This window comes from Loxodonta africana, chromosome 22, assembly GCF_030014295.1.
Source record: "Loxodonta africana isolate mLoxAfr1 chromosome 22, mLoxAfr1.hap2, whole genome shotgun sequence".
Lineage (NCBI taxonomy): Eukaryota > Metazoa > Chordata > Mammalia > Proboscidea > Elephantidae > Loxodonta > Loxodonta africana.
Window position 1 is genome coordinate 23,986,452 of NC_087363.1, and position 21,591 is coordinate 24,008,042.

At 45.8% G+C, this 21,591-nt stretch overlaps 1 protein-coding gene across 2 annotated transcripts in view; it reads left to right on the forward strand.

Annotated features, from left to right (window-relative positions):
• IP6K2 (inositol hexakisphosphate kinase 2) overlaps window positions 1-20,371 on the forward strand; it is a 38,859-nt gene extending 18,488 nt beyond the window's left edge. The window contains exons 1-6 of one of the 2 annotated variants that reach the window (XM_010589827.3): window positions 6,402-8,913; window positions 12,228-12,551; window positions 14,428-14,650; window positions 15,543-15,718; window positions 18,351-18,526; window positions 18,999-20,371. In XM_010589827.3, the coding sequence (XP_010588129.1) occupies window positions 12,350-12,551; window positions 14,428-14,650; window positions 15,543-15,718; window positions 18,351-18,526; window positions 18,999-19,499 (1,278 nt within the window). In that variant the 5' untranslated portion in view covers window positions 6,402-8,913; window positions 12,228-12,349 and the 3' untranslated portion in view covers window positions 19,500-20,371. Of the gene's footprint in view, window positions 1-6,401; window positions 8,914-12,227; window positions 12,552-14,427; window positions 14,651-15,542; window positions 15,719-18,350; window positions 18,527-18,998 lie in introns of those variants that run through there. The other variant, XM_003409675.4, reaches the window with a different exon arrangement.
• Window positions 20,372-21,591: the final 1,220 nt, after the last annotated feature.

The following is a 21,591-nucleotide window of genomic DNA, read 5'->3' on the forward strand; positions in this document are numbered from 1 at the left end:
TTTCCTTTTCCTTTTATCTCTTGAGATAAAAGGTGGTACAGGCCACACCCCAGAGAAACTCACTTTATATTGGATCAGGGATATGACCTCGAAAGGGTGTTACAATCCCACCTGGATTCTTTTTAACTTAAAATTACAATCACAAAATGGAGGACAACCACAGAATACTGGGAATCATGGCCCAACCGAGTTAATACACACATTTGTAGGGGGAACATAATTCAATCTATGACATATATCTTGAGTCTTTCACTTAAAGAGTATATCATAAGCGTTTTCTCAAATTGTTAAAAACTGTAAAATTGATAAGCACGCTTTTTATGATATCCTAATTGTCCATCATACAATTGAACAAACAAGCAAATTTTTGTTTCACTCCTCTCCTTTGGCTGGCTGTGGAAGTGAGTGTGTTCCTGATGAGGGATTAAGAGGTGTCCTGCCAGGACTTGATATATTCAGCAGTGGAGGGAGTTTTCCTGAGGTTAGTGCTAGTTTCATGCCATATATGCCTACATGGGTCAGTCTGGTCAGCTGCTGTTCTTGGTGCTCCCACAAGGCAACCTCCCTGAGTCAAAGATTGACAACATTTCTCTTTCCTTCCTGGCTTTATTTTGTTAAAACTCCTTCCTGTAATCAAAGGAAAATGAAGGACACAAGGTAATTACGAGCCCAAGAGACAGAAAGGGCCACATGAACCAGAGACTGCATCATCCTGAGACCAGAAGGACTAGATGGTGCCTGGCTACAACCAATGACTCCCCTGACGGGGAACACAGCAGAGAACCCCTGAGGGAGCAGGAGAGCAGTGGGATGCAGACCTCAAATTCTCATCAAAAGACCAGATTAATGGTTTGACTGAGACTGGAAGGACCCTGGTAGTCATGGCCCCCAGACCTTCTTTTGGCCCAAGAGAGGAACCATCCCCGAAGCCAACTCTTCAGGCATGAATTGGACAGTGGGTTGGAGAGGGATGTTGATGAGGAGTGAGTTTCTTGGATCAGGTGGACACTTGAGACTATGTTATCATCTCCTGCCTGGAGGGTAGATGAGAGGGTGTAGAGGGGGTTAGAAGCTAGTGAAATGGACACGAAATGAGAGAGAGTGGAGGGAGAGAGAAGGCTGTCTCATTAAGGGGAGAGTAATTGGGAGTATGTAGGAAGGTGTGTGTAAGTTTTTATGTGAGAGACTGACTTGATTTGTAAACTTACACTTAAAGCACAATAAAAATTATTATTAAAAAAAAAAAAACTCCTTCCTGTATATTTGTTACTAGGGGTTTTGCCTCATTTGTTGCCCAGCTTCACTGGGAGTCCAGGCCATGAGAGGAAATTGTTTTCCTTTGGCATCATCTTATTATTTTGCTGAGACACCTTGGTTAAGGCTGGACGGCAGGCCATCAGCATTGTTGAAGAGGCCTCCGACCTCTACTCAGGGGCCACCTCGTGGCTTTTTTTTTTTTTGCTTTGCCTGCAAAACATGGAGATAATTCATCTTTTGGTGGTCATTCAGCAGCTTGAAAGCCTTGGGTCTTTGAGATTTGCACTCAACACCAACATAGAATTTCTGAATGCTAGTTAGTATATTGGATCCCTGGTGTCATAGTTAATACTGAAGCAGAGATGTCACTTTGAGGACTGAGGTGTACCTGACCGAAGCCATGGTGTTCTCAATGGCCGCATATGAATGCGAAAGCTGGACAATGAATAAGGAAGACCAAAGAATAATTGATGCATTTGAATTACAGTTTTGGCGAAGAATATTGAATATACCATTGTCTTAGTCATCTAGTGCTGCTGTAACAGAAATACCACAAGTGGGTGGCTTTAAAAAGAGAAATTTGTTTTCTTACAGTCTAGTAGGCTGGAAGTCCAGATTCAGGGTGTCGCCTCCAGGGGAAGGCTTTCTCTGTCTGTATCGGCTCTGGAGGAAGGTCTTTCATGTCAGTCTTCCCCTGAACCAGGAGCTTCTCCACTCAGGAATCCTGGGTCCAAAGGATGCACTCTGCTCCCAGCACTAACCCAGTGCCATCGAGTCGATCGTAGCTCCCAGCACTGCTTCCTTGGTATGAGGTCCCCAGCTCTCTGCTTGCTTCCCTTTTATCTCTTGTAAGATAAAAGGTGGTGCAAACCACACCCCGCGGAAACTCCCTTTACATTGGATCAGGGATGTGACCTGAGCAAGGGAGTTTCCTCCCACCCTGATCCTCTTTAACCACAGGCAGAGATGATGATTTATAACACACAGAAAAATCATAAAATGGAGGACAGCCGCATAATACTGGGAATCATGGCCTAACCAAGTTGACACATGTTTTTGGGGGACACAATTTAATCCATTACAACCACGGACTGCCAGAAGAACAAGCAAATCTGTCTCGGATGAAGTGCAATCAGAATGTTCTTTAGAACCGAGGATGGCGAGACTTTGTCCCATGTACTTGGACATGTTGTCAGGAGGGACCAGTCCCTTGGGAAGGATATGCTTGGTAGAGGGTCAGCAGAGAAGAGGAAGATCCTGAACCAGATAGATTGAGACAGTGGCTGCAACAAGGGCTCAGGCATAACAACGATCATGAGAATGGCACAGGACCAGGCAGTGTTTTGTTCTGTTGTACATAGGGTTGCTATGAGTTGGAACCTACTTGACAGCACCCAACATCAACAGTTAGTATATTTGTTTTAAAATATAATAGGATTTTAATCTTCTCATAGCCACATTTTTAAAGTCTGCTCTTCAGTGACCAGTCTTTTCTCGCCTGATTTTCTATAAGAGAATTTCCAGGAGGTTGGTTGTCATCACATTAAGATCTTGGGCTTTGTTTACGTAAAATGTTCTGCAGCAGCAAGTTCCCAGTGAGTGTTGTGCAGAATCCTTCAGTTATACTTCCCATTTAATGCAGACTTGATAAGGCAGATGATAATAAATGCAAAACAAACACAGTCAGTGCCCCTTTGTGTGTTTTGTAAAGTGTGTGGCATGCGTCATTTTGGTTAACTCTACTCACTCTGTAATTGGTTTGGGTTTGGATGGTACCTGCAGTGGTGCCTTTTGAGTTCTCTGCTGATCTGTGTGCAGCAGGTGCTCACAGTACAGTAGCAATTTGAGGCACATTCTATAGAACACCCACTCTGTGCTGATGTTCTTTTGGACTCCTGAGACTAAGCAGTGAACAGAGTAGTCAGAAACCTCTGACTTCGTGGAGCTTGCTTCCTGGTGGGGAGTAGGGTAGGGAAGACACAATAAACAACAAAACACAGTATGTTAGATGGTGGTAAGTGCTAAGGAGAAAAAGCAGGGGTGTGAAGAGTGTGGAGAGGGAGGTGTGACATTTTTAGATAGGGTGGCCAAGCGAGACCGCATTAAAGAGGTAATATTTGTATAAAGGGCTGAAAGCGAATGAGCCAAGGTTATGCCTGGGGAAAAGAGTATATCAAGCAGAGGGAAGGATAACTGTAAAGGCCTTGAGGTAGTATGTGCCAGGCATGCTTGAGAGATAGCAAGCAGATTTGATGTCGATTTTTCTTTCCTAATGGATGGCAGTTTTAGGGAAAGGCTTAAGACTTTTATGTTCTGTTCTGCACATTTTGGTGTGAAGGATGCTTCTCCTTTGGCTTTACAAGAATTGAGAAGAAGATAGCCATGCAACTGATAGAAGTCTGCTTGTGTTGACAGCTGATAAAAATTAGGCTTTCAGAGTGAGCAGATGGTTTTAGAATGTGTTGGTATTAGCCGTGGGTGTCATGGATTTATCTAGGAACACAGCTGACCCCTGAAAGTCTGTGCCATCAGGGGATACCTTCACTGTAGTCAGGAAGAAGCCTTACTTTGACCAAGGTGACCATCTAGGCTGACCTTGGCATGAGTGACTCAGGATGCTCTGTGTGAGGCAAATAAGCCAATTTAGAATGGATGGGAAGGTAAATATCAGCCAGTGCATTTGCATTTAGAAGCTATTTATCAGCTAATATGATCTTTTTGTGTGTGTGTGCTTTAAGTGAAAGTTTACAGTTCAAGTTAGTTTCTCATACAAAAATTTATATGTACATTGTTATGTGACCCTAGTTGCTCTCCCTATAATGTGACAGGACATTCTTCCTTTCCACTCCAGATTCCTGTGTCCATTTAATCAGCTTCTGTCCCTTTCTGGCTTCTCATCTTGCCTCCAGAAAGGAGCTGCCCATTTAGTCTCATGTATCTACTTGAGCTAAGAAGCATACTCCTCACGAGTATTCTTATAGTCCAGTCTAATGTTTGTCTGAAGAGTTGGCTTGGGGAATGGTTTTAGTTTTGAGCTAACAGAGAGTCTGGGGGCCATGTCTTCTGGGGTCCTTCTAGTCTCAGTCAGACCATTAAGTCTGGTCTTTTTACTAGGATTTGAGTTCTGTACCCCACTTTTCTCCTACTCCACCAGGGACTCTCTGTTGTGTTCCCTGTCAGGACAGTCATTGGTGGTAGCCAGGCACCATCTAGTTGTTCCAGTCTCAGGCTGATGGAGTCTCTGGCTTATATGGCCCCTTCTGTCACTTTGGCTCATATTTTCCTTGTGTCTTTGATGTTCTTCATTCTCCTTTGCTCCAGGTGGGTTGGGACCAGTATGATCATTTAAAGTATAAACTTCTCTGATTATAATAATAATATATACTCATGAAATTTGTAAATTAAAAAGGGTAAAGAAAAAATCCTTTTATTGAAATATAATTTATAAATACAATGGTTCATCAATTTTAAGTTTATATTTGAAGACCTTTGACAAATGTACACAGTCAGCTGTCACATCCCAGTCACAATATAGGGCATTTCTATCACCAAATAAAGTTCTTTTATGCTGCTTGTCAGTCAGTCATGTCCCCCCACTTGTGCCCCCTGACAACTGCTTATCTGCTTTCTGCCACTATAGTTTTTCCTTTTCTAGAATTTTATGTAAGTGGAATCATACAGTATGTAGTAATTTATTACTGACTTATTTTACTTAGCATAATCCTTTTGTGATTCATCTCTGTTGTCACATGTATCAGTACATTCCTTTTTATTGCTGAATAATATTCCATTGTATGGATATACCAAAATTTGTTTATCCGTTCACCCAGTTGATGGACATTTGGATTGTTTCCCTTTTTTGGCTCTTGTGAATAATGCTGCTGTGAATATTCATGTGCACATCTTTGGACATATATAGGATGTACTTTAAAAAAAAAACAACCTGCCATGGAGTCGATTCCAACTCCTATTGACCCTATAGGACAGGGTAGAACTGCCCCATACGGTTTCTAGGGAGCGCCTGGTAGATTCAAACTGCTGACCTTTCGGTTAGCAGCCTTAGCTCTTAACCACTATGCCACCAGGGTTGCCTAGGATGTACTTAGGTAAATTCATAAGAGTGGGATTGCTGGGTCATATAGTTAAGTAAGTGTATGTTTAACTTTTTAAGAAACTGCCAAACTGTTTCAAAGTGGCTGTACTTTTCTTTTTTTCATTCCTACCAGCAGTGTTTGAGAGTTCAGTTGCATCATACTGGTGGGTGTCTAGGGTTCCTGGGTTGAGTAAACTGTCTTCACTCTACTGCTTACCTAAAGGTTGGTGGTTCAAACTCACTCTGCAGAAGAAAGGCCTAGCAACTGCTTCCATAAAGATTATAGCCAAGAAAACCTTATTACTCTGTAACACATGGGATCGCCATGAGTCAGAATTGACTCCATGGCAGTGGGTTTGATGGGTGTCTAGGTATCTTCAGTGGTTTTAATTTGTATTTCTATAGTAATTAATGAAAGGAGCCTTGGTGGCACAGAGGTTAAGTGCTCAGCTCCTAACCAAAAGGTCAGTGGTTCGAACCCACTAGCTGCTCTGCTGAAGAAAGATGTAGCAGCCTGCTTTCTTAAAGATTACAGTCTTGGAAGCCCTGTGGAGCAGTTCTGCTCTATCCTATAGGGTCACTATGAGTCAGAATCAACTCGACTGCAACAGGAGACTGATTAATGATGTTGAGCGTCTTTTTATGTGCTTCCCATGGCCATTTAGATACCTCCTTTGGTAGGGTGGAAACCCTGCTGGCGTGCTGGTTAAGAGCTATGGCTGCTAACCAGAAGGTCGGCAGTTCAGATCTACCAGGCGCTCCTTGGAAACCTTATGGGACAGCTCTACTCTGTCCTATAGGGTCGCTATGAGTCGGAATTGACTTGATGGCAATGGGTTTGGTTTTTGGTTTGGTTTCGGTAGAGTGTCAGTTCAGATTTTTGCCCATTTTCTTATTGGGTTGTTTGTCTTATTATTGAGTTGGATTTTTTTTTTTTTTTTGAATTTTTTTTTTTTCCCACAGATACAAGTCCTTTGTCAAATACATGTTTTGCAAATATTTTTCTTCCAGTCTGTGGCTTACCTTTTCATTTTCCTTTGAAGAGCAGTCTTTTTTTTTTTCTTTTAATGAATTTTGATGAAGTTCATTGTTTCAATTTATTTCAGTTTGTAATTTTTTGTGTCCTAAGAAATTTTTGCCAAAACCATGGTTAAAAAATTTTTCTCCTGTTCTAGAAGTTTTACAGTTTGAGCTCTTATATTTAGGTCTTACATTTCCAGTTACTTTTTGTATCGGGTGTGAGGTGAGTCAGTATTCACTTTTTTGCATATGAATATCCAGTTATTCTAACATATTTGCTTAAAACAATTATTTCTCTGCTGAATTGCCTTGGTGGCTCTAGTAGTTTCCTAGGGCTACCATAACAAATTTTCACAAACTGGATGATTTAAGACCGCAGGCATTTATTCTCTCACAGTTTTGGAGGCTAGAAGTCTGAAATCAAAGTGTCAGCAAGGCTATGCTTCCTCTGAAGACTCTAGGGAAGAACCCTTCCTTGCCTCTTCCAGCTTCTCGTGGCCCCTGGCGTTCCTTGGTTTGTGACAGCAGAACTCTAAGCTCTGCCTCCATCTTCATATATGGCCTTCTCTGTGTGTCTTTCTCTGTGTCTTCTCTTAAAGGGACACAAGCCATTGGATTTAGGGCCTACCTAAATCCAGGATGCTTTCATCTCAAGTTCCTTAACTAATTACTTCTGTAAAGACCCTTATTCCAAATAAAGTCACATTCTGAGGTTCTAGGTGGGCATGAATTTTGGGGACTCTATCCGGAAACCCTGGTGGTGCAGTGGTTAAGTGCTATGGCTGCTAACCAAGAGGTCAGCAGTTCAAATCCGCTAGGCGCTCCTTGGAAACTCTATGGGGCAGTTCGACTGTGTCCTATAGGGTTGCTATGAGTCAGAATCGACTCGACGGCAGTGGGTTTAGTTTTTTGGTTTATTCAACCCACAAAGGAGCCTTGGTGGCACAGCGGTGGAGCGCTTGGCTGCCAACCAAAAGGTCAGTGGCCACCCCTCAGGAGAGATGTGCCTCTGCTTCCGTAAAGAGTACACCTTTGGAAACCCTGTAGTGCAGTAGTTCTTATCTGTCCTATAGGGTCACTGTGAGTTGGAATTGACTCCATGGCAGTGGATTTGGTTAATTCAATCCACTACAGGCCTTGGTTGAAAATTAATTGGTCAGATCAGTGTGGATCTATTTCTGGACTCTGTTCTGCTTCATTGATCTATATGCTTATTCTCATGCCAATACTGTACTGTCCTAATTATGTAGCATTATAATAAGCCTAGAAATCAGTAGGGTACCTCCTCCAAATTTGTTCTCCTTTTTAAAAATCATGTTGGCTATTCTAATAGGCTCTTTGTATTTCTAGGTAAGTTTTGTAATTACCTTGTCGATTTCTACCAAAAAAGTCTGCTGGGATTTTCATTGGGATTGCATTGAATCTGTAGGTCAATCTGGGGAGAATTAACATGTTAACAAAATTGAGTCTTCTGATTCTTGAACACAGTATGTGGCTACATTCACTTAGGTCTTTTTCTCTACAGTTTTTTGTGGTTTTCACTTTCAGGTTTGTACACAGTTTTCCAAATTTCTCCCCAAGTATTTAATATCGTTGATGCTATTTTAGATGTTTTAACCTTTACCAGCTAGAGGTACCATATTTTATTTACCCTTTAACCCATATTTGGACATTTAGTTTGTTTCCAAAGTAGGACTTTCTGTACAAATCATTTTTAATCTTTGGTCGTTGATGAGAGCCATTGTGGTGCCCAGAATTAGAACAGGCCTCATGTCCCTCCCTGAGCTATAGTGTCTGGTAGCCACTTTCTGGCAGTGCTGGCAGGAAAGCGTTCTGAACAGAAAAGTGTGTGGACCTGCCACCACAGAGGAAGGTCTGCATCAGAGTTTTAGAAGCCACGAGAGCCCTGGCAAGCTGGTGTCTGGCAGCTTGGTGACTGACCCTGGTGCTGTGATTGTGGGTGGTATGTACAGATGTGTGCAGATGCCAGGCACAGACTAGGGGGTGGCTCTTGGCTTCATGGGGATAAGGTACAGATGGTGAGGGTTGTTTTTTCACCGTCAGGCTAGTATGCCTCAAGCCATCCCCTGTGGCTGCCTGACCCAGGGGCTTTCTTGAGGCAGAGTAAGTGGCCCCAGGGGATCCGATTTGTACTTCATTAACTATCTAAATTCTCAGTGACCTGACTGAGCTAAGGGCCCAGGAGCTATCATGAGTCATAAGTGTTTTATTTGCAATACTTAAGAACATAAAGACATTGTTTCCAAGGGATCATTAAACCAATTAGATGAATTTTGGGGGAGACTGTATGGGAAAGCTATGTCCTGGGATAGATCATCTGCATAAGTTCTGTGTTCCTTACCTGTTCTTAGTTTCGTGGACAAATGTTAGGCAAAGCGGAAAGCTAAAAAATCTGAAGTCATTATTTTGTGGTTATTTCCTGTCTCCCTAGGTACAGGGTCAGCACATTGCATTGGCTATACAACATTTGTTAATACTACAGGATCCCTGGGAAACCGGGATCTGCTGATGTTTAAAAACCGGTAAGAAATCCCATTGTTAAAGCCACATGTGGAACAGAGAGTAGCAGGTGGAACAGGGATAGCAGTTGCCTTGGGGCCAGACTTTTCTTTCTGCTGATCTTGGTTTAGGCCCCTGGGGAGGAAGCTAATCTGCATAGTCTTTGGGAAATTGGTCCTTCATTTTCCTGTAGGGATGGGGCCTGTAAAGGACCCTAGAACAGAAACTTTTACACTTCTTTGTCTGCAACCCCGAAAGTGAAAAGTATGTCATAGTACGGTGAAGCCATATTGAGAGTTCATATTGGAGAGAATGAACATAATTGAAATGGTCACAAAATAGTACTTATGTACTATATGTGGAGCCCTGGTGGCACAGTGGTTAAGAGCTCCAGCTGCTGACCAAAAGGTAGGCAGTTCAAATCCACCAGCCTCTCCTTGGAAACCCTAGGAGGCAGATCTGCTCTGTCCTATACTGTCACTATGAGTCGGAATTGACTTGTCAGCAATGTTTTTTTTTACTATGTGCAATGCATAGATATTTTCTGTTTTCTCATTTGATTAAAAAAATCTACTGGTTACCACCCAATGATTTGGTTACCCAACAACCCACAGAGGAGGGAGCTACTCCAAGCGTGTTTCCCCTATTTTATAATCCAGAAAACTGAAACCCAAAGGGAGCCAGGGACTTGGAGTCTTTCTCCAAGCAACTGAGTGGCAGAAATGGGACTAGAATCTGACTCGTCTTGCCCGCTCCACCTAACTGTAGGCTCATCAGTTGTCTCCCTAATTCTTCCTCACATTTGGGAGTTTCTCTGTCATTAGACTTGGTTTGGTCAAGAGTAAGCCTTATTTGTGCTACCTTTATAACTGAGGATGATTCTTCCCCAGGGAGTGACATCCATTGGACTGCTAAAGTTGGGTGCTGGGGAGGAGTGTGGCAAGGTGCCACCACATGCCCAGCAGCTAATGAACACCCCGGAGACCTGAGAGGGCTGCCATTTAGGCATGAAGGACCAGTTTTTGTCTTGTTTTAGATTTTTGATTGGAGGTAGGGGTGGGTAAAAGAGATACCTGAAAAGAAGTGTTTTTCTACTTAACTGAGTACATTTAAGTAATCTTGAACAAGTTCCAACAGGGAAAGCAGTGTCTACCACATAGAAAGTACTGTGAGGATCACAGGAGATTCACATCATTGCTAGCATTGCTCTGATAGCAAAAGCAGCTTTGCACCTTTGTGAAAGCTTTGGAATGTGTGTTTCTAAAACCTGGACCGGGAGGAGCATCTCATGCTTTCACAATTTAATAGTTTTACCTGACTAGTGCTTTGGTATACTGGCAGGCAGACCATGAAGCAGTAGCTTTCTTCTGGTATTGCTCTTACTCAAGAGGTTTTTTCAGTTGACTAGCATGAACTGGTCTTTGTAGCCCTACAAAAGGGGCATGTGTGGCCAGGCATTTCAGAGCTCCACCTTCTGGATAGGGTACAGAATGTCTGGAATGTGCTAAGGAGCCAGTTGCCTGTGTTGTGTCTTGGGACTCTTAGCACATGCTTCTGTCTGTAGTGATGAGAAGGCAATGCCAGGTGAGAAATCAGGACCTTTTGTTCGCTGCTCTTTGTATGTAGGAAAACTTACTGATTCCTAATCTTTGAGTCATATGGAGGCCTAGAATCAGATTCTCTCTGAAAAGAAGAGTAACACTAGTTTAAACTCTTTAAAGAGGCTACTTTATAATAGAAAAATATAAATACATGGTGAAAGCACTTTTACCATGAGATAAGCTAAATGTCTCGTGTGCATAGTAGGAGTGCTGTACCAAGGCAGGGGTGACAGAGACTGTGGGGCTCTGTGGAGGGAGGCTTGGCACCCAGCACATTGGGGTTCACTTGAGAGCTGTGGCTTAGTGTCTATGGCCCTGGACAAGTTTCCTCACTTCCCAGAATCTTGGCATCATCATTTGCAACAGGGAGAGTAGTGTCTACCTCATAGAAAGTACTGTTAGGATCAAATGAGATCAATTCCTATGAGTATGGCACATAATAGGATCTTTACCCATGTTAGAGGGCAGAGGGCTCATCTCCAGCAGACTCATCCTCACCACACCATCTCACATAAGTGTTCTGGGAACCCTAGGAGTTAAAATGTAGTTTAAGCCCTGTTGTTAGCTGCTGTCCAGTTGGCTTCGACTTTTGGTGACCCCGTGTACAGCAGAACAAAACATTCCCCAGTCCTGCACCATCTTCACAATTGTTGGTATGCTCAAGTCCATTGTTGCATCCACTGTGTATTCTGAATACCTTCCAACCTAGGGGGTCATCTTCCAGCACTTACATGGGACAATATTCTGTTGTGATCCATAGGGTTTTCATTGGCTAATTTTCAGAAGTAGATCACCAGGCCTTTCTTCCTAGCCTGTCAGTCTGGAAGCTCCAGTGGAACCTGTCCACCATGGGTGACCCTCCTGGTATTTGAAATACTTGTGGCCTAGCTTCAGCATTGTAGCAACACACAAACTGCCAGGTGGTGGTAAGCCCTGTAGGAGTGCTAATAGAAACTTGTAGCCTGGTCTTTCCTGTTTTCCTGTGACAGAACACAGCTTGACATGCCCTGAAACGGTTAAAAGAGGTACAAGCAGAGGTGTGCTTTGCTAAGTTCCAGTGTGTAGCTCCAGGAGCCCAACTTTGTTTTTGAAAATGTGCCCCAGCTTTTGGTGCTCAGTATAGAACGGATAAAAATACTGATGTAGAACAGCGTGTGTCTTTTTAACCGAATTAGCCAGCCTGATCAATTGTTAGATAGAGATGTTAATCATTAAAGCTGGGCCCAAGCTCCACTGCTAATAGGGTTAATGGAGCTTGTCTTTGGCCTTGGGCTGAGACGGTGTGTGTGGACGCCTTGGTGAGCTAATCTTGGTAAATGGTACCTATGCAGGTTTTTCCAGTATTTAAATGTATTTTATAAAAGCAACAGAGACTTGGGCATCATCACCTTAAGCTTGACAATCTTAATAGAAAGTGGCAAGATTTAATCGAAATAATGGGTGGCTTTTTTTTTTTTTTTTCGCCTTTTCCTTGCTGTGGCAGTTTTCTCATGCCATAGTGGGAGGTGCTGGCTGTTTGGGTGCCCCTGGAGCACTGGCCCTGCCTCTCCACACCCGGCCCCGCCCCGAGTGTTTGTGTTTCTGCTGGAGGTGAGGCGGGGCGAAGCCTGGTCCTTCAAGCCTGGTCCTTCCAGTGCACCGGCTGTTTGTCTTTCTGCAGCTGGAGGAGGCGAGCAGCTCTAAGGCGGTTCCCAGGCCGCTTCCAACCCCCGTGTCGCTGTGTTTGCTTCTGGCAGAGCGTCCTGGCCCGTGCAAGCTGAGGAGCTGAGGCCAGACAAAGGGACACACAGAGAGAAGACAGACGGAGGACGCGCTGGCCGCTGGACTCCGCTGCCTCCCCACCGCCTGCGCCCGGAGGATGAGCCCAGCCTTCAGGGCCATGGACGTGGAGCCCCGCACCAAGGGCGTCCTGCTGGAGCCCTTTGTCCACCAGGTCGGGGGGCACTCGTGCGTGCTCCGCTTCAACGAGACGACCCTGTGCAAGCCTCTGGTCCCGAGAGAGCATCAGTTCTACGAGACCCTCCCGGCTGAGATGCGCAAATTCACTCCCCAGTACAAAGGTGAGCCCCCAGCGTGCCGGGCCAGGCGGAGGAGACACAAGGGGTTGCGAAGGCCTGCGCAGCCTTTCCGGGAACCCTCGCCCCCTCCCACTCACGGTGTTTTCCCTCCTCCTACCCTTGGCCCTCTGCCCAGCACCTTACACCCTCAGTTTTCAAGCCCTGGTAAGATTGCTCAATTCTCTTCTGTTTTGTGGATTTGTTTTTAGTTTGTTTTTGGTGGAAGTGTAGATGTGTTTTATGTTCAGGTGTCTCTTGATGGCAGTAACCCATAGTTTCCCGTGGGGGGAACAGCAGGAGAAGACTTTGGGAGGGTTTTACCCAGAATACTTGCCGCCTTTGCTTTGTCCTACAGAAAATCAGAAGTCCGGGTGATTAGGTAGGCTGGGAGCAGGGTTGACTGAGTCAGATGGAATGCAGGAGTGGGAGGCTGTGCTGATTAGCTGAAGCCCTTTGCTATCACAGAATGTCCCTGCAATTGTTATCTGAAGAACCCCTTTGATTCACATAAGGTGGCTTTTTCTTTTTACGATAAGTTTTTTGGGAACATCAGCAGCCACAGGCATGGTGTGGCCTTCCCTGGGGGTGGGGGTCAGATCCTTCATAAATCAAGGAAGAGCCTATTAAGGAAATTTAAATTTGCATTGCCTGGTTGTACAAAAGACTCTGAAACAACTAGGTTCTTCTGGGACTGTTGAACGGTTTTTAAAGCCGGAATGTACTGGGCACCTCTCTCTGTAGTCTGAATGTGTATGTGTGTTTGTGGTGGGGCTGGGGGAGTTGGGGACCCTCACTTGGTCCTTCTTTGTTTTTTCCAGGACAAAGCCAAAGGCCCCTTGTTAGCCCCTGCCCCCTTTTTTCCCCTGGTTCTTTACCCCATGGCCACAGGGAAGTGTGGTCCCCTGAATTTCCCACCCTGGCTCTTCTGCACCCAGAACTGGGGGCCACTTCAGAAGTGTCGTCTCTCTCTGAGAACGCATTCCCCTGCAGGAGCGGGCAGGCAGCAAGGACTGAGCAGATTGAGTGATCCCAGGCAGAGAGGCCTGGGAGGAAAGGCGTTCAGCTAATCGGTTGTAAGGGCACACTCGTCGGCACCTGCTGAAATGCTCCCACCTGACAGCCCCCCTCAAAGACTGTTTAATTACACCTGGCAGGTTCTAGAGACTCCAGAGGGAGAGCTGCTTTCGAGGCCACCATGCGTCTGTGCTCCCTGCCCAACCCCATCTTCTTGTGTTCATTTTCTTTTGTGACATGAGACCGCAAAGACCAATAAAGTGACATGTTGGAGAAGGACAGAAGGCATGGGACACCCACCCCCCCACCCAGGTGGGGGTGCTGTGGGAAGCCTTTCTAGGATGTCTCTTGTGCTGTGTGGTTTGTTTTGTTTGCCCATTTATTTTGCTTTGCTTGCACAGTCTTCCCTTACCCCTTGGATGCTTCTTAACCCCCGAGGCAAATCCGTGTCCCCCACGAATTTCCAGCTCTTCTTCAAAGCAAGCCATGAGGCCATTGGTATTGCTTTTTAGGGATATAAAGAGCAAATGTTTTCCGTCTCTCTCAGGATTAGAAGGGTTCCACAAAAATTAATAAACATTTTCAATGATGGAAAAATGTGTCTTGTAATTCTTTGGCTTTTGCCTTGTTGAGTGCATCAGAGAGGAAGACTCTCAACCATGTTTGCTCCCTAATCGCTTGTCTTGTATGGTGTCATCTTTTCTAGCTGTTTTGATATTTGTTAGGTTTGCAGATGAGTTTGGGGCCTCTGGCAACAGAGAGACTAAGGAACAGGGTAAGAAAAAAAAAAAATGTTACAATCATGTTATTTAGAACGCATCTTCCTGTAGAATTAAAAGTCTGCTTGCTCCTCACCCCCTTCCAGGTGTGGTGTCTGTGTGCTTTGAAGAAGATGAAGACAGGAATTTGTGTTTAATAGCGTATCCGTTAAAAGGGGACCATGGAACTGTGGACAGTATAGACAATTCAGACTGTGAACCAAAAAGTAAGCTCCTAAGATGGACAAACAAAAAACATCATGTTCTAGAAACTGAAAAGACTCCCAAGGACTGGGTGCGCCAGCACCGGAAGGAGGAGAAGATGAAGAGGTGGGTGTAGACTGAGAGGGGGACCATGGGGTCTGTGGGAGGGGTCTTGGTCAGGGCCTGGCCCCCCGGAGCCAAGGACTCACAGGATGGTCTTAGTAGGTGCCTCATCACTCAGTGGCTGTTCTCACATGGCATGTCTGCCCAGCTCCTCCCTAATTAGATCATTCCATTCTGGGGAAATGGCTGCTGCAACAGCTGTAAACAAGATTCAGCTGCTCATTCCTTCAGTTACTGCCCTGTGCCAGGCCCTCTGCTATGTCCTGGAGTGTAGCACTGACCAAGACAGGAGCCATCCCTGTACCTTAGGTTGCTCAGAGATAGCGGAGGATGGAACAGTCTTGCTGAAATTTGGGGGTCTGCCAAAACAGGTCCTTCAAAGTGTTGCACCTTGGCAGAACTTGTGAAATATAGGTAGTATATATACAGTGAAGTATCTATAATGTAGCTAAGCAAGTTGACTTATTCCCATGGAATTTCAATTTAGATTTTCCCAGCCTCCAGCGTTCAGAGGCAGAGGACCCTGGATATACCACAAGCTGGGGTGGTGCTGGCTAAAATAGGGCAGTGGAGGCTGCCTGTCTGCCCATAGGGAAAGTGGGGGAGATGAGGCTAGAGGCTGTTCTTGCATCTTAGGCTCTCCTTGCTGTAGAAAACAATGGGCTGCCTCCTTAATTATTTTTTTGAAATAAACTTTATTGAGGTGTAATATACATTCAATAGAATGCACCCAGTTGAGCTATTCAGTTTAATGAGTTTTGCAGATATATACACTATAAATACCACCACAGCAAGATACCAAACTTCTCATCACTCCAGAAAGTTCCTTTGTACCTCTTTGGCCATTATTAATGTTGATAAAACATAGTGATTTATTATCCTTATCTCTTTATAGCCATAAGTTGGAAGAAGAATTTGAATGGTTAAAGAAATCTGAAGTCTTATACTACAGTGTAGAAAAAAAGGGAAACGTGAGTTCACAGCTTAAACACTCTAACCCTTGGAGCATGAAGTGTCACCAGCAACAGTTACAGCGAATGAAGGAGAACGTGAAACATCGGAACCAGTACAGTATCCTTTGTTCACAGAGCATCCCTGTCTTGGGGGTGTGGGGGGAATAGTGAGGAAGGCTCTTGGAACCCGGAGAGGTAGATTTTTTAGTAACAATTTTCCTTCTCTATTAGGATTGTGCCAGGACACCCTGTGTGATAACCATGGGCAAATCTCCCCTCCTTCAGGGCTGGGGGCTGGCATAGGAGTATAGGTGGTAAGGAAGGTGAGGGGTACCTCATGAAGGGGCCAGTCTGCATTGGGTAAGCCTGGGTAGCCTAGAGGAAGAGGGCAAGGGACTGGTCCCTGTTGTCAGACTCTTGAAGGGGTCCCTGCTCAGTGCTCACCTGCCAAGGCCAGGGGCGTGACTATCGTTTAGGTCCTGGTTCACCAGACCAGGAGATGGGCAGTGCATGAGGAAAGCACCAGGGCCCTTCTTCTTTTTTCCCTCTCACCCATTAAGCTATGCTTCTTTTGTTTAGATTTTTTTTTTTTTAATTGTCTAACACGGAGGGGAATGTGTCTCAGATAAAATTGAAGACTTTTTTTTTTTTTTTTACTAGGGGAAAATTTAATAAACACATTAAAAATAGACTAGAATGTTGAACTCATAAGTACCCATGACCCATGTAATGAGTCTCATGTCATTGCCATCTGTATACACCCAGCACCCCCCAGCTGGATTATTTTTAAAGCAGAGCTCAGGTATATTATTAAGTCTGTGTGTACCTCAGCATGTATTAAAAAATAAGGATTTTTAAAACAAATATTATCATTCCTTAGAAAGTGGACAGTAATTCTTTAATGTCAGGTATCTGAGTTTGTGCCCACATTTTCCTGATTGTCTCATAAATGCTTTTATTGATGGCTTGTTTCAATGGGAATCCCAATGAAGTTCACACTCATCTCGTTGCATGAGTTCAAAGGATTCAAGTCTTTTTAGATGCCTCGTTTTTTCTCCTTGGAGATGTCAGAAAAACCAGGTGTTGTAGAGTTTCCCACAGTCTGGGTTTTGCTGACTGAACCCCTGTGGTTTCTCTGTCCCCTGTGTTTCTAGTAAGCTGATAATTGGATCTGAAGGCTTGATCAGATTCAGTTTAATTTTGGGGTGGGGGCAACAGTCTTTCATAAATGGTATTGTGCATGTCTAGCGAGAAGCACAGTGTTTAGTTGTCTTTCTCTTTGCATCATCATTGTCTTAGCTCCATTTTTCATTAGGCGATTTTCTAATTCTGTCATATTCTTCAGTCATTAGAATCCATCATTCCTTATAGAATCCTGTAAAGAGAAGCTTTCCCTCCTCAACTATGTGGTTATCCTGAGGTATAGTCCATATAGGAAAGAGTAGGTTAAATGTTCACTTTCCTTCATTTACTAGATACTTGGAGTATGAGTGTTCCCACCCACCACCCATCACCCACCACAGCCGTCAAGTCAATTCCGACTCATAGCGACCCTATAGGACAAAATAGAACTGCCCCACAGAGTTTCCAAGGAGAGCCTGGTGGATTCAAACTGCCGACCTTTTGGTTAGCAGCTGTAGCTCTTAACCACTACACCACCAGCGTTTCCTGAGTGTTCCCAACATCATCCAAAGATGACCAGTGAGTGTTTTAGCATCATTATAAGTGCATGGATTTAAATACATTCAATGTGTCCACTGCAGTTGTCCTTAATGATGCTCACATCATGCCATCTAAGGCTAGCAAGAGCCTCTTCAGATAGGCTCCTAAGTCATTTTGATATAACCATGGTAGTCTGTGATAGCTATCTTGCTTTCTGGTATGAAAACATGCTCCCAAGGTCGTGTATATTTCCTGCCTCAGATCTGAGCTAAGACTCTTGGGAGACTTTTGGGTAAAGGGCCAAATAGTAAATATTTTAGGCTTTCCAGGCCATACTGTCTCTGCCACAGCTCTGCTGTGGTAGCATGAAAGCAGCCATAGACAGTAATATAAGCAAATAAGCATAGTTGTGTTCCAGTAATACTTTATTTATGGTCATTGAAATTTTTGATATAATTTTCATGTACCATGAAATTTTATTTTTCTTATTTTTTTCCCCCATTTAAAAATGTAAAAACCATGCCTAGCTTACAGAGTATCCAACAGGCAATAGACTGTAGCTCGCCAATCCCTTCTGTAAGGATCCCTGGTTTCTTTTAATGGGAAATGGGAAGGGCACAGTCTGGGTGTTAGGGGTGTTCCTCCTCGTCATTGTTTCTAGGCCTTTTCAGTGGACACAGCTAGGAAATACACATTTATTCTAAAGAAAAGTATTTTCCTGAATTCATACCGATACTTCAGTTCACATATAGTACTTCGGGATTCACTGAACTTATTTGATATTCTGTTTGTAATTGAGGACAATATGCTGCTGGACCTAGTCCTACCCCTGGCTGAGTTCAGGGAATTATGTGTCTCCTGGGGGAAGGGGACAGGAAGAGAGGTGAAGGTACTCTTAGTTCTCTAGCCAGCCTTGGGTTTCCTCCCTGGGAGACAGTAGGACTGATGCGGCCCTCTTAAGCTGGCCATCATGAAGCCCTGTGGGCCCAGCTTCTTTGGGACACTATGTGCAGGCATTGTGCCCCAGGAGTGCCAAGTCCCCGTATAGCAGCACTTCCTCTTGGCGGGGATTGTCCTTAACCACTCAGAATTTATTTTACTGGAGAACCTGACCTCTCGCTATGAGGTACCTTGTGTCCTGGACCTCAAGATGGGTACACGCCAGCATGGTGATGATGCTTCAGAGGAGAAGGCAGCCAACCAGATCCGCAAATGCCAGCAGAGCACATCTGCAGTCATCGGGGTGCGCGTGTGTGGCATGCAGGTGAGGGGTGTGCTGGCGCATGGCATGGGCTGACCAGGGCATCCAGTGGCTGCCACTCCCCTGCCCTGACAGGCTTGTTTTCTCAAAAGATTCTAGGTTTCACACTCTTTAGTCTCACTTTTTCGTTAGAAAAGATACGCACACCTGCACAATCCCCTGTGGGGCTGCTGTTGCTGCTAAGTCCAGAGAGTCTGTGGACATGAGTGGGGAGGAAGGAAAGGGTTAGGCCCTCACCACTGACCCACATGCCAGCCAGAGGGCTGGTGCACAGTGATGGAGCCCAGATCAGAGGGCTGCATCCCAGGAGGGTGGTGATCGGGGAGGACAGTGGCTCATGTGTAGCTTTTGTACTTGACAAGTTAAAGAATCTGATCCAGGGCTGCCACATTGCCTCCCTTTCCTCTCTGCCATCTCCAGTGTCCAGGCTCTGAAACCACCCTCAGCACCTGACCTGCTGGTCTTCTTCCCACAGGTGTACCAGGCAGGCAGCGGGCAGCTCATGTTTATGAACAAGTATCATGGGCGGAAGCTGTCAGTGCAGGGCTTCAAGGAGGCACTTTTCCAGTTCTTCCACAATGGGCGATACCTGCGCCGAGAGCTCCTGGGCCCTGTGCTCAAGAAGCTGGCTGAGCTCAAGGCAGTGTTAGAGCGACAGGAATCCTACCGCTTCTACTCAAGCTCCCTGCTGGTCATCTATGATGGTAAGGAGCGGCCGGAGGTGGCTCTGGACTCAGATGCTGAGGACTTGGAGGACCTGTCAGAGGAGTCAGCCGACGAGTCTGCTGGTGCCTATGCCTACAAGCCCATCGGCACTAGCTCAGTGGATGTGCGCATGATTGACTTTGCACACACCACCTGCAGGCTATATGGCGAGGACAGCGTGGTACATGAGGGACAGGACGCTGGCTATATCTTTGGGCTCCAGAGCCTGATAGACATTGTCACAGAAATAAGCGAGGAAAGTGGAGAGTGAGTCTGCTGTCTGCACCGGCACCTGAGAGACTTTATGTCCCAGGCACAGCTGTGCTGTGTCAGGGAGAAGCGGAGGAGGCCAGTATGGCCAGGCGGTTGCCTCTGCAGCCTGGAGCTGACCCGCAGAGGCCCCACCCACCCTCGGAATCTTTATTTATTTTAACTATTTCTTCAACATTCCACATTTGATGATACAGATACCTCTTTCTTCCCTGAGTGTAAATGTTCCAATACAAATCTTTTTGTTAATTGTATATAGTACTGCTGTCATTCTTGCCGGGGCAGGCAGCCTCTCCTACCCCCAACCCTCAGAAGCCTCACCACCTGCTGGGATCTCCACCCATGCCTAGCTGAACACAAGGTTCTCCTGGCCACCACTTCCCCGCCCAGACCCCAAAACTTCATAGCCTCTTGGCTTGATCCTTAATCTCTCAACCCAACACCCTGAGGTACCCCAACCTAGTACCCTGAGGTCACCTAAAAAGCACCTCTACACACACAACAGCTAGACCCTTCTGAGGTCTGTTCGGACTTAGCATCCAGGGCCCTCTACCCAAAGAACCCCACGTGATACAGGTCTCCCCCTGGCCCCATGCACCTTAAGCCAGAGTTGGGCAGTGGGTGTTCCAAATCCCAAGTTCAGCTTTTAATGGCTCCTGCTGTACCAAACAAAAATAACTTGTTGCCATCAAGTTGGTTCCAAGTCATAGTGACCCTAGAGGACAGTAGAGCTGCCCATGGGATTTCCAAGGAGCGGCTGGTGGATTCAAACTGCTGGTCGTCTGTTTAGCAGCCGGAGCGCCTAACCACTGCGCCACCAGGGCTCCCCTGTTCTAGCAGCTGCTAATTGGCTGGACATTGTGATGTGAGATATCCAGGAGCCAATGCTCGGGCCTTGTAGCTTCCAGGCTGTGGTGAAAGGACCCAGAAGGGTGGATCTCAAGGAGAGGGGATGTTTGGGCAGGGTGGTGGTCTTGGTTATACCACCTGTTGGCTATACCACCTGTCCCTGCTACCACACCATTCTGGGCATGGCTGCAGCTACACTGATCTCATCCTTCACAAGCCCTCAAGAAACTACCTCAGGTCCAGGAGGAGAGAGGGTGGTGAGAGGTCTCGAACCGCCAGTAAGTAAGTCTTGAACAGAGCCAGTAAGTAACCCGAGGAGGACCGCAGACCCTGTGCAGAGAGGGCAAGGTCTAAGTGGTCCAGTTCTAGCAGCCCTACTCCCCAGCCGCTTCTGTCTCAGACCTTCCCAGAGCCTCCTCCCTAAGGCCCACTATGCCTGTGGCCACTGTGTCCCAAAACAGGCCAACTGCATACACGAGCCTGGCCATTCTCACACCCCCTGCTCCCTGGGCCCAGTCTTCCAGTGGGAGTGTGGCTGAACATACACAAAGGGAAGGCCCCCAGACACCCTCTAGATCCAGGGCTGTCAAAGACCTGGAGGTCAAGACACAACTGGAAATATGGACTGGCCAACCATGGTCTACCTGCCATGTGGCACCCCACTCCCCACCCTTCATAAGCCCTCCTGTCTGCCCTCAGAAGAAAAAACAAAGGCAATAAAGTAACAATGTGAGAATGACTATGTTAAGGAAGGGTGAGTGACTGAATGCTACGAGGGAGGGAGAGGAAGTGTCCCAGGCCTTGGGAACAATACACAAAGGCTCCAGGATAGAGAGGGAGAGTGAGAAGCCAGCGATTGAAGGGAGGATACCAAACAAATGAAACCCGTTGCCATCGAGTGGATTCTGACTCATAGCGACCCTACAGGACAGAGTAGAACTGCCCCAGGGTTTTCAAGGCTGTAATCTTTAGAGAAGCAGACTGCCACATCCTTCTCCCACAGAGTCGCTGGTGGGTTCTAATCACCAACCTTTAGGTTAGCAGCCAAGCGCTGAACCACTGGGCCACCAGAGCTCCTCTGAAGGGAGGATGAGGGGCCCTAAAAGGATGGAAGAAGTTTGAGTCTGGGAATGGCCCGACCTGGTTTCTGTTTTTAGCCTCCTTTCCCGGGCTCTTTCTCCCTACTGCCCACCACGGGAGGCAGGCCCGAGTAAGAACGTGTTGAAGAAGGGTGCAGAGACCTA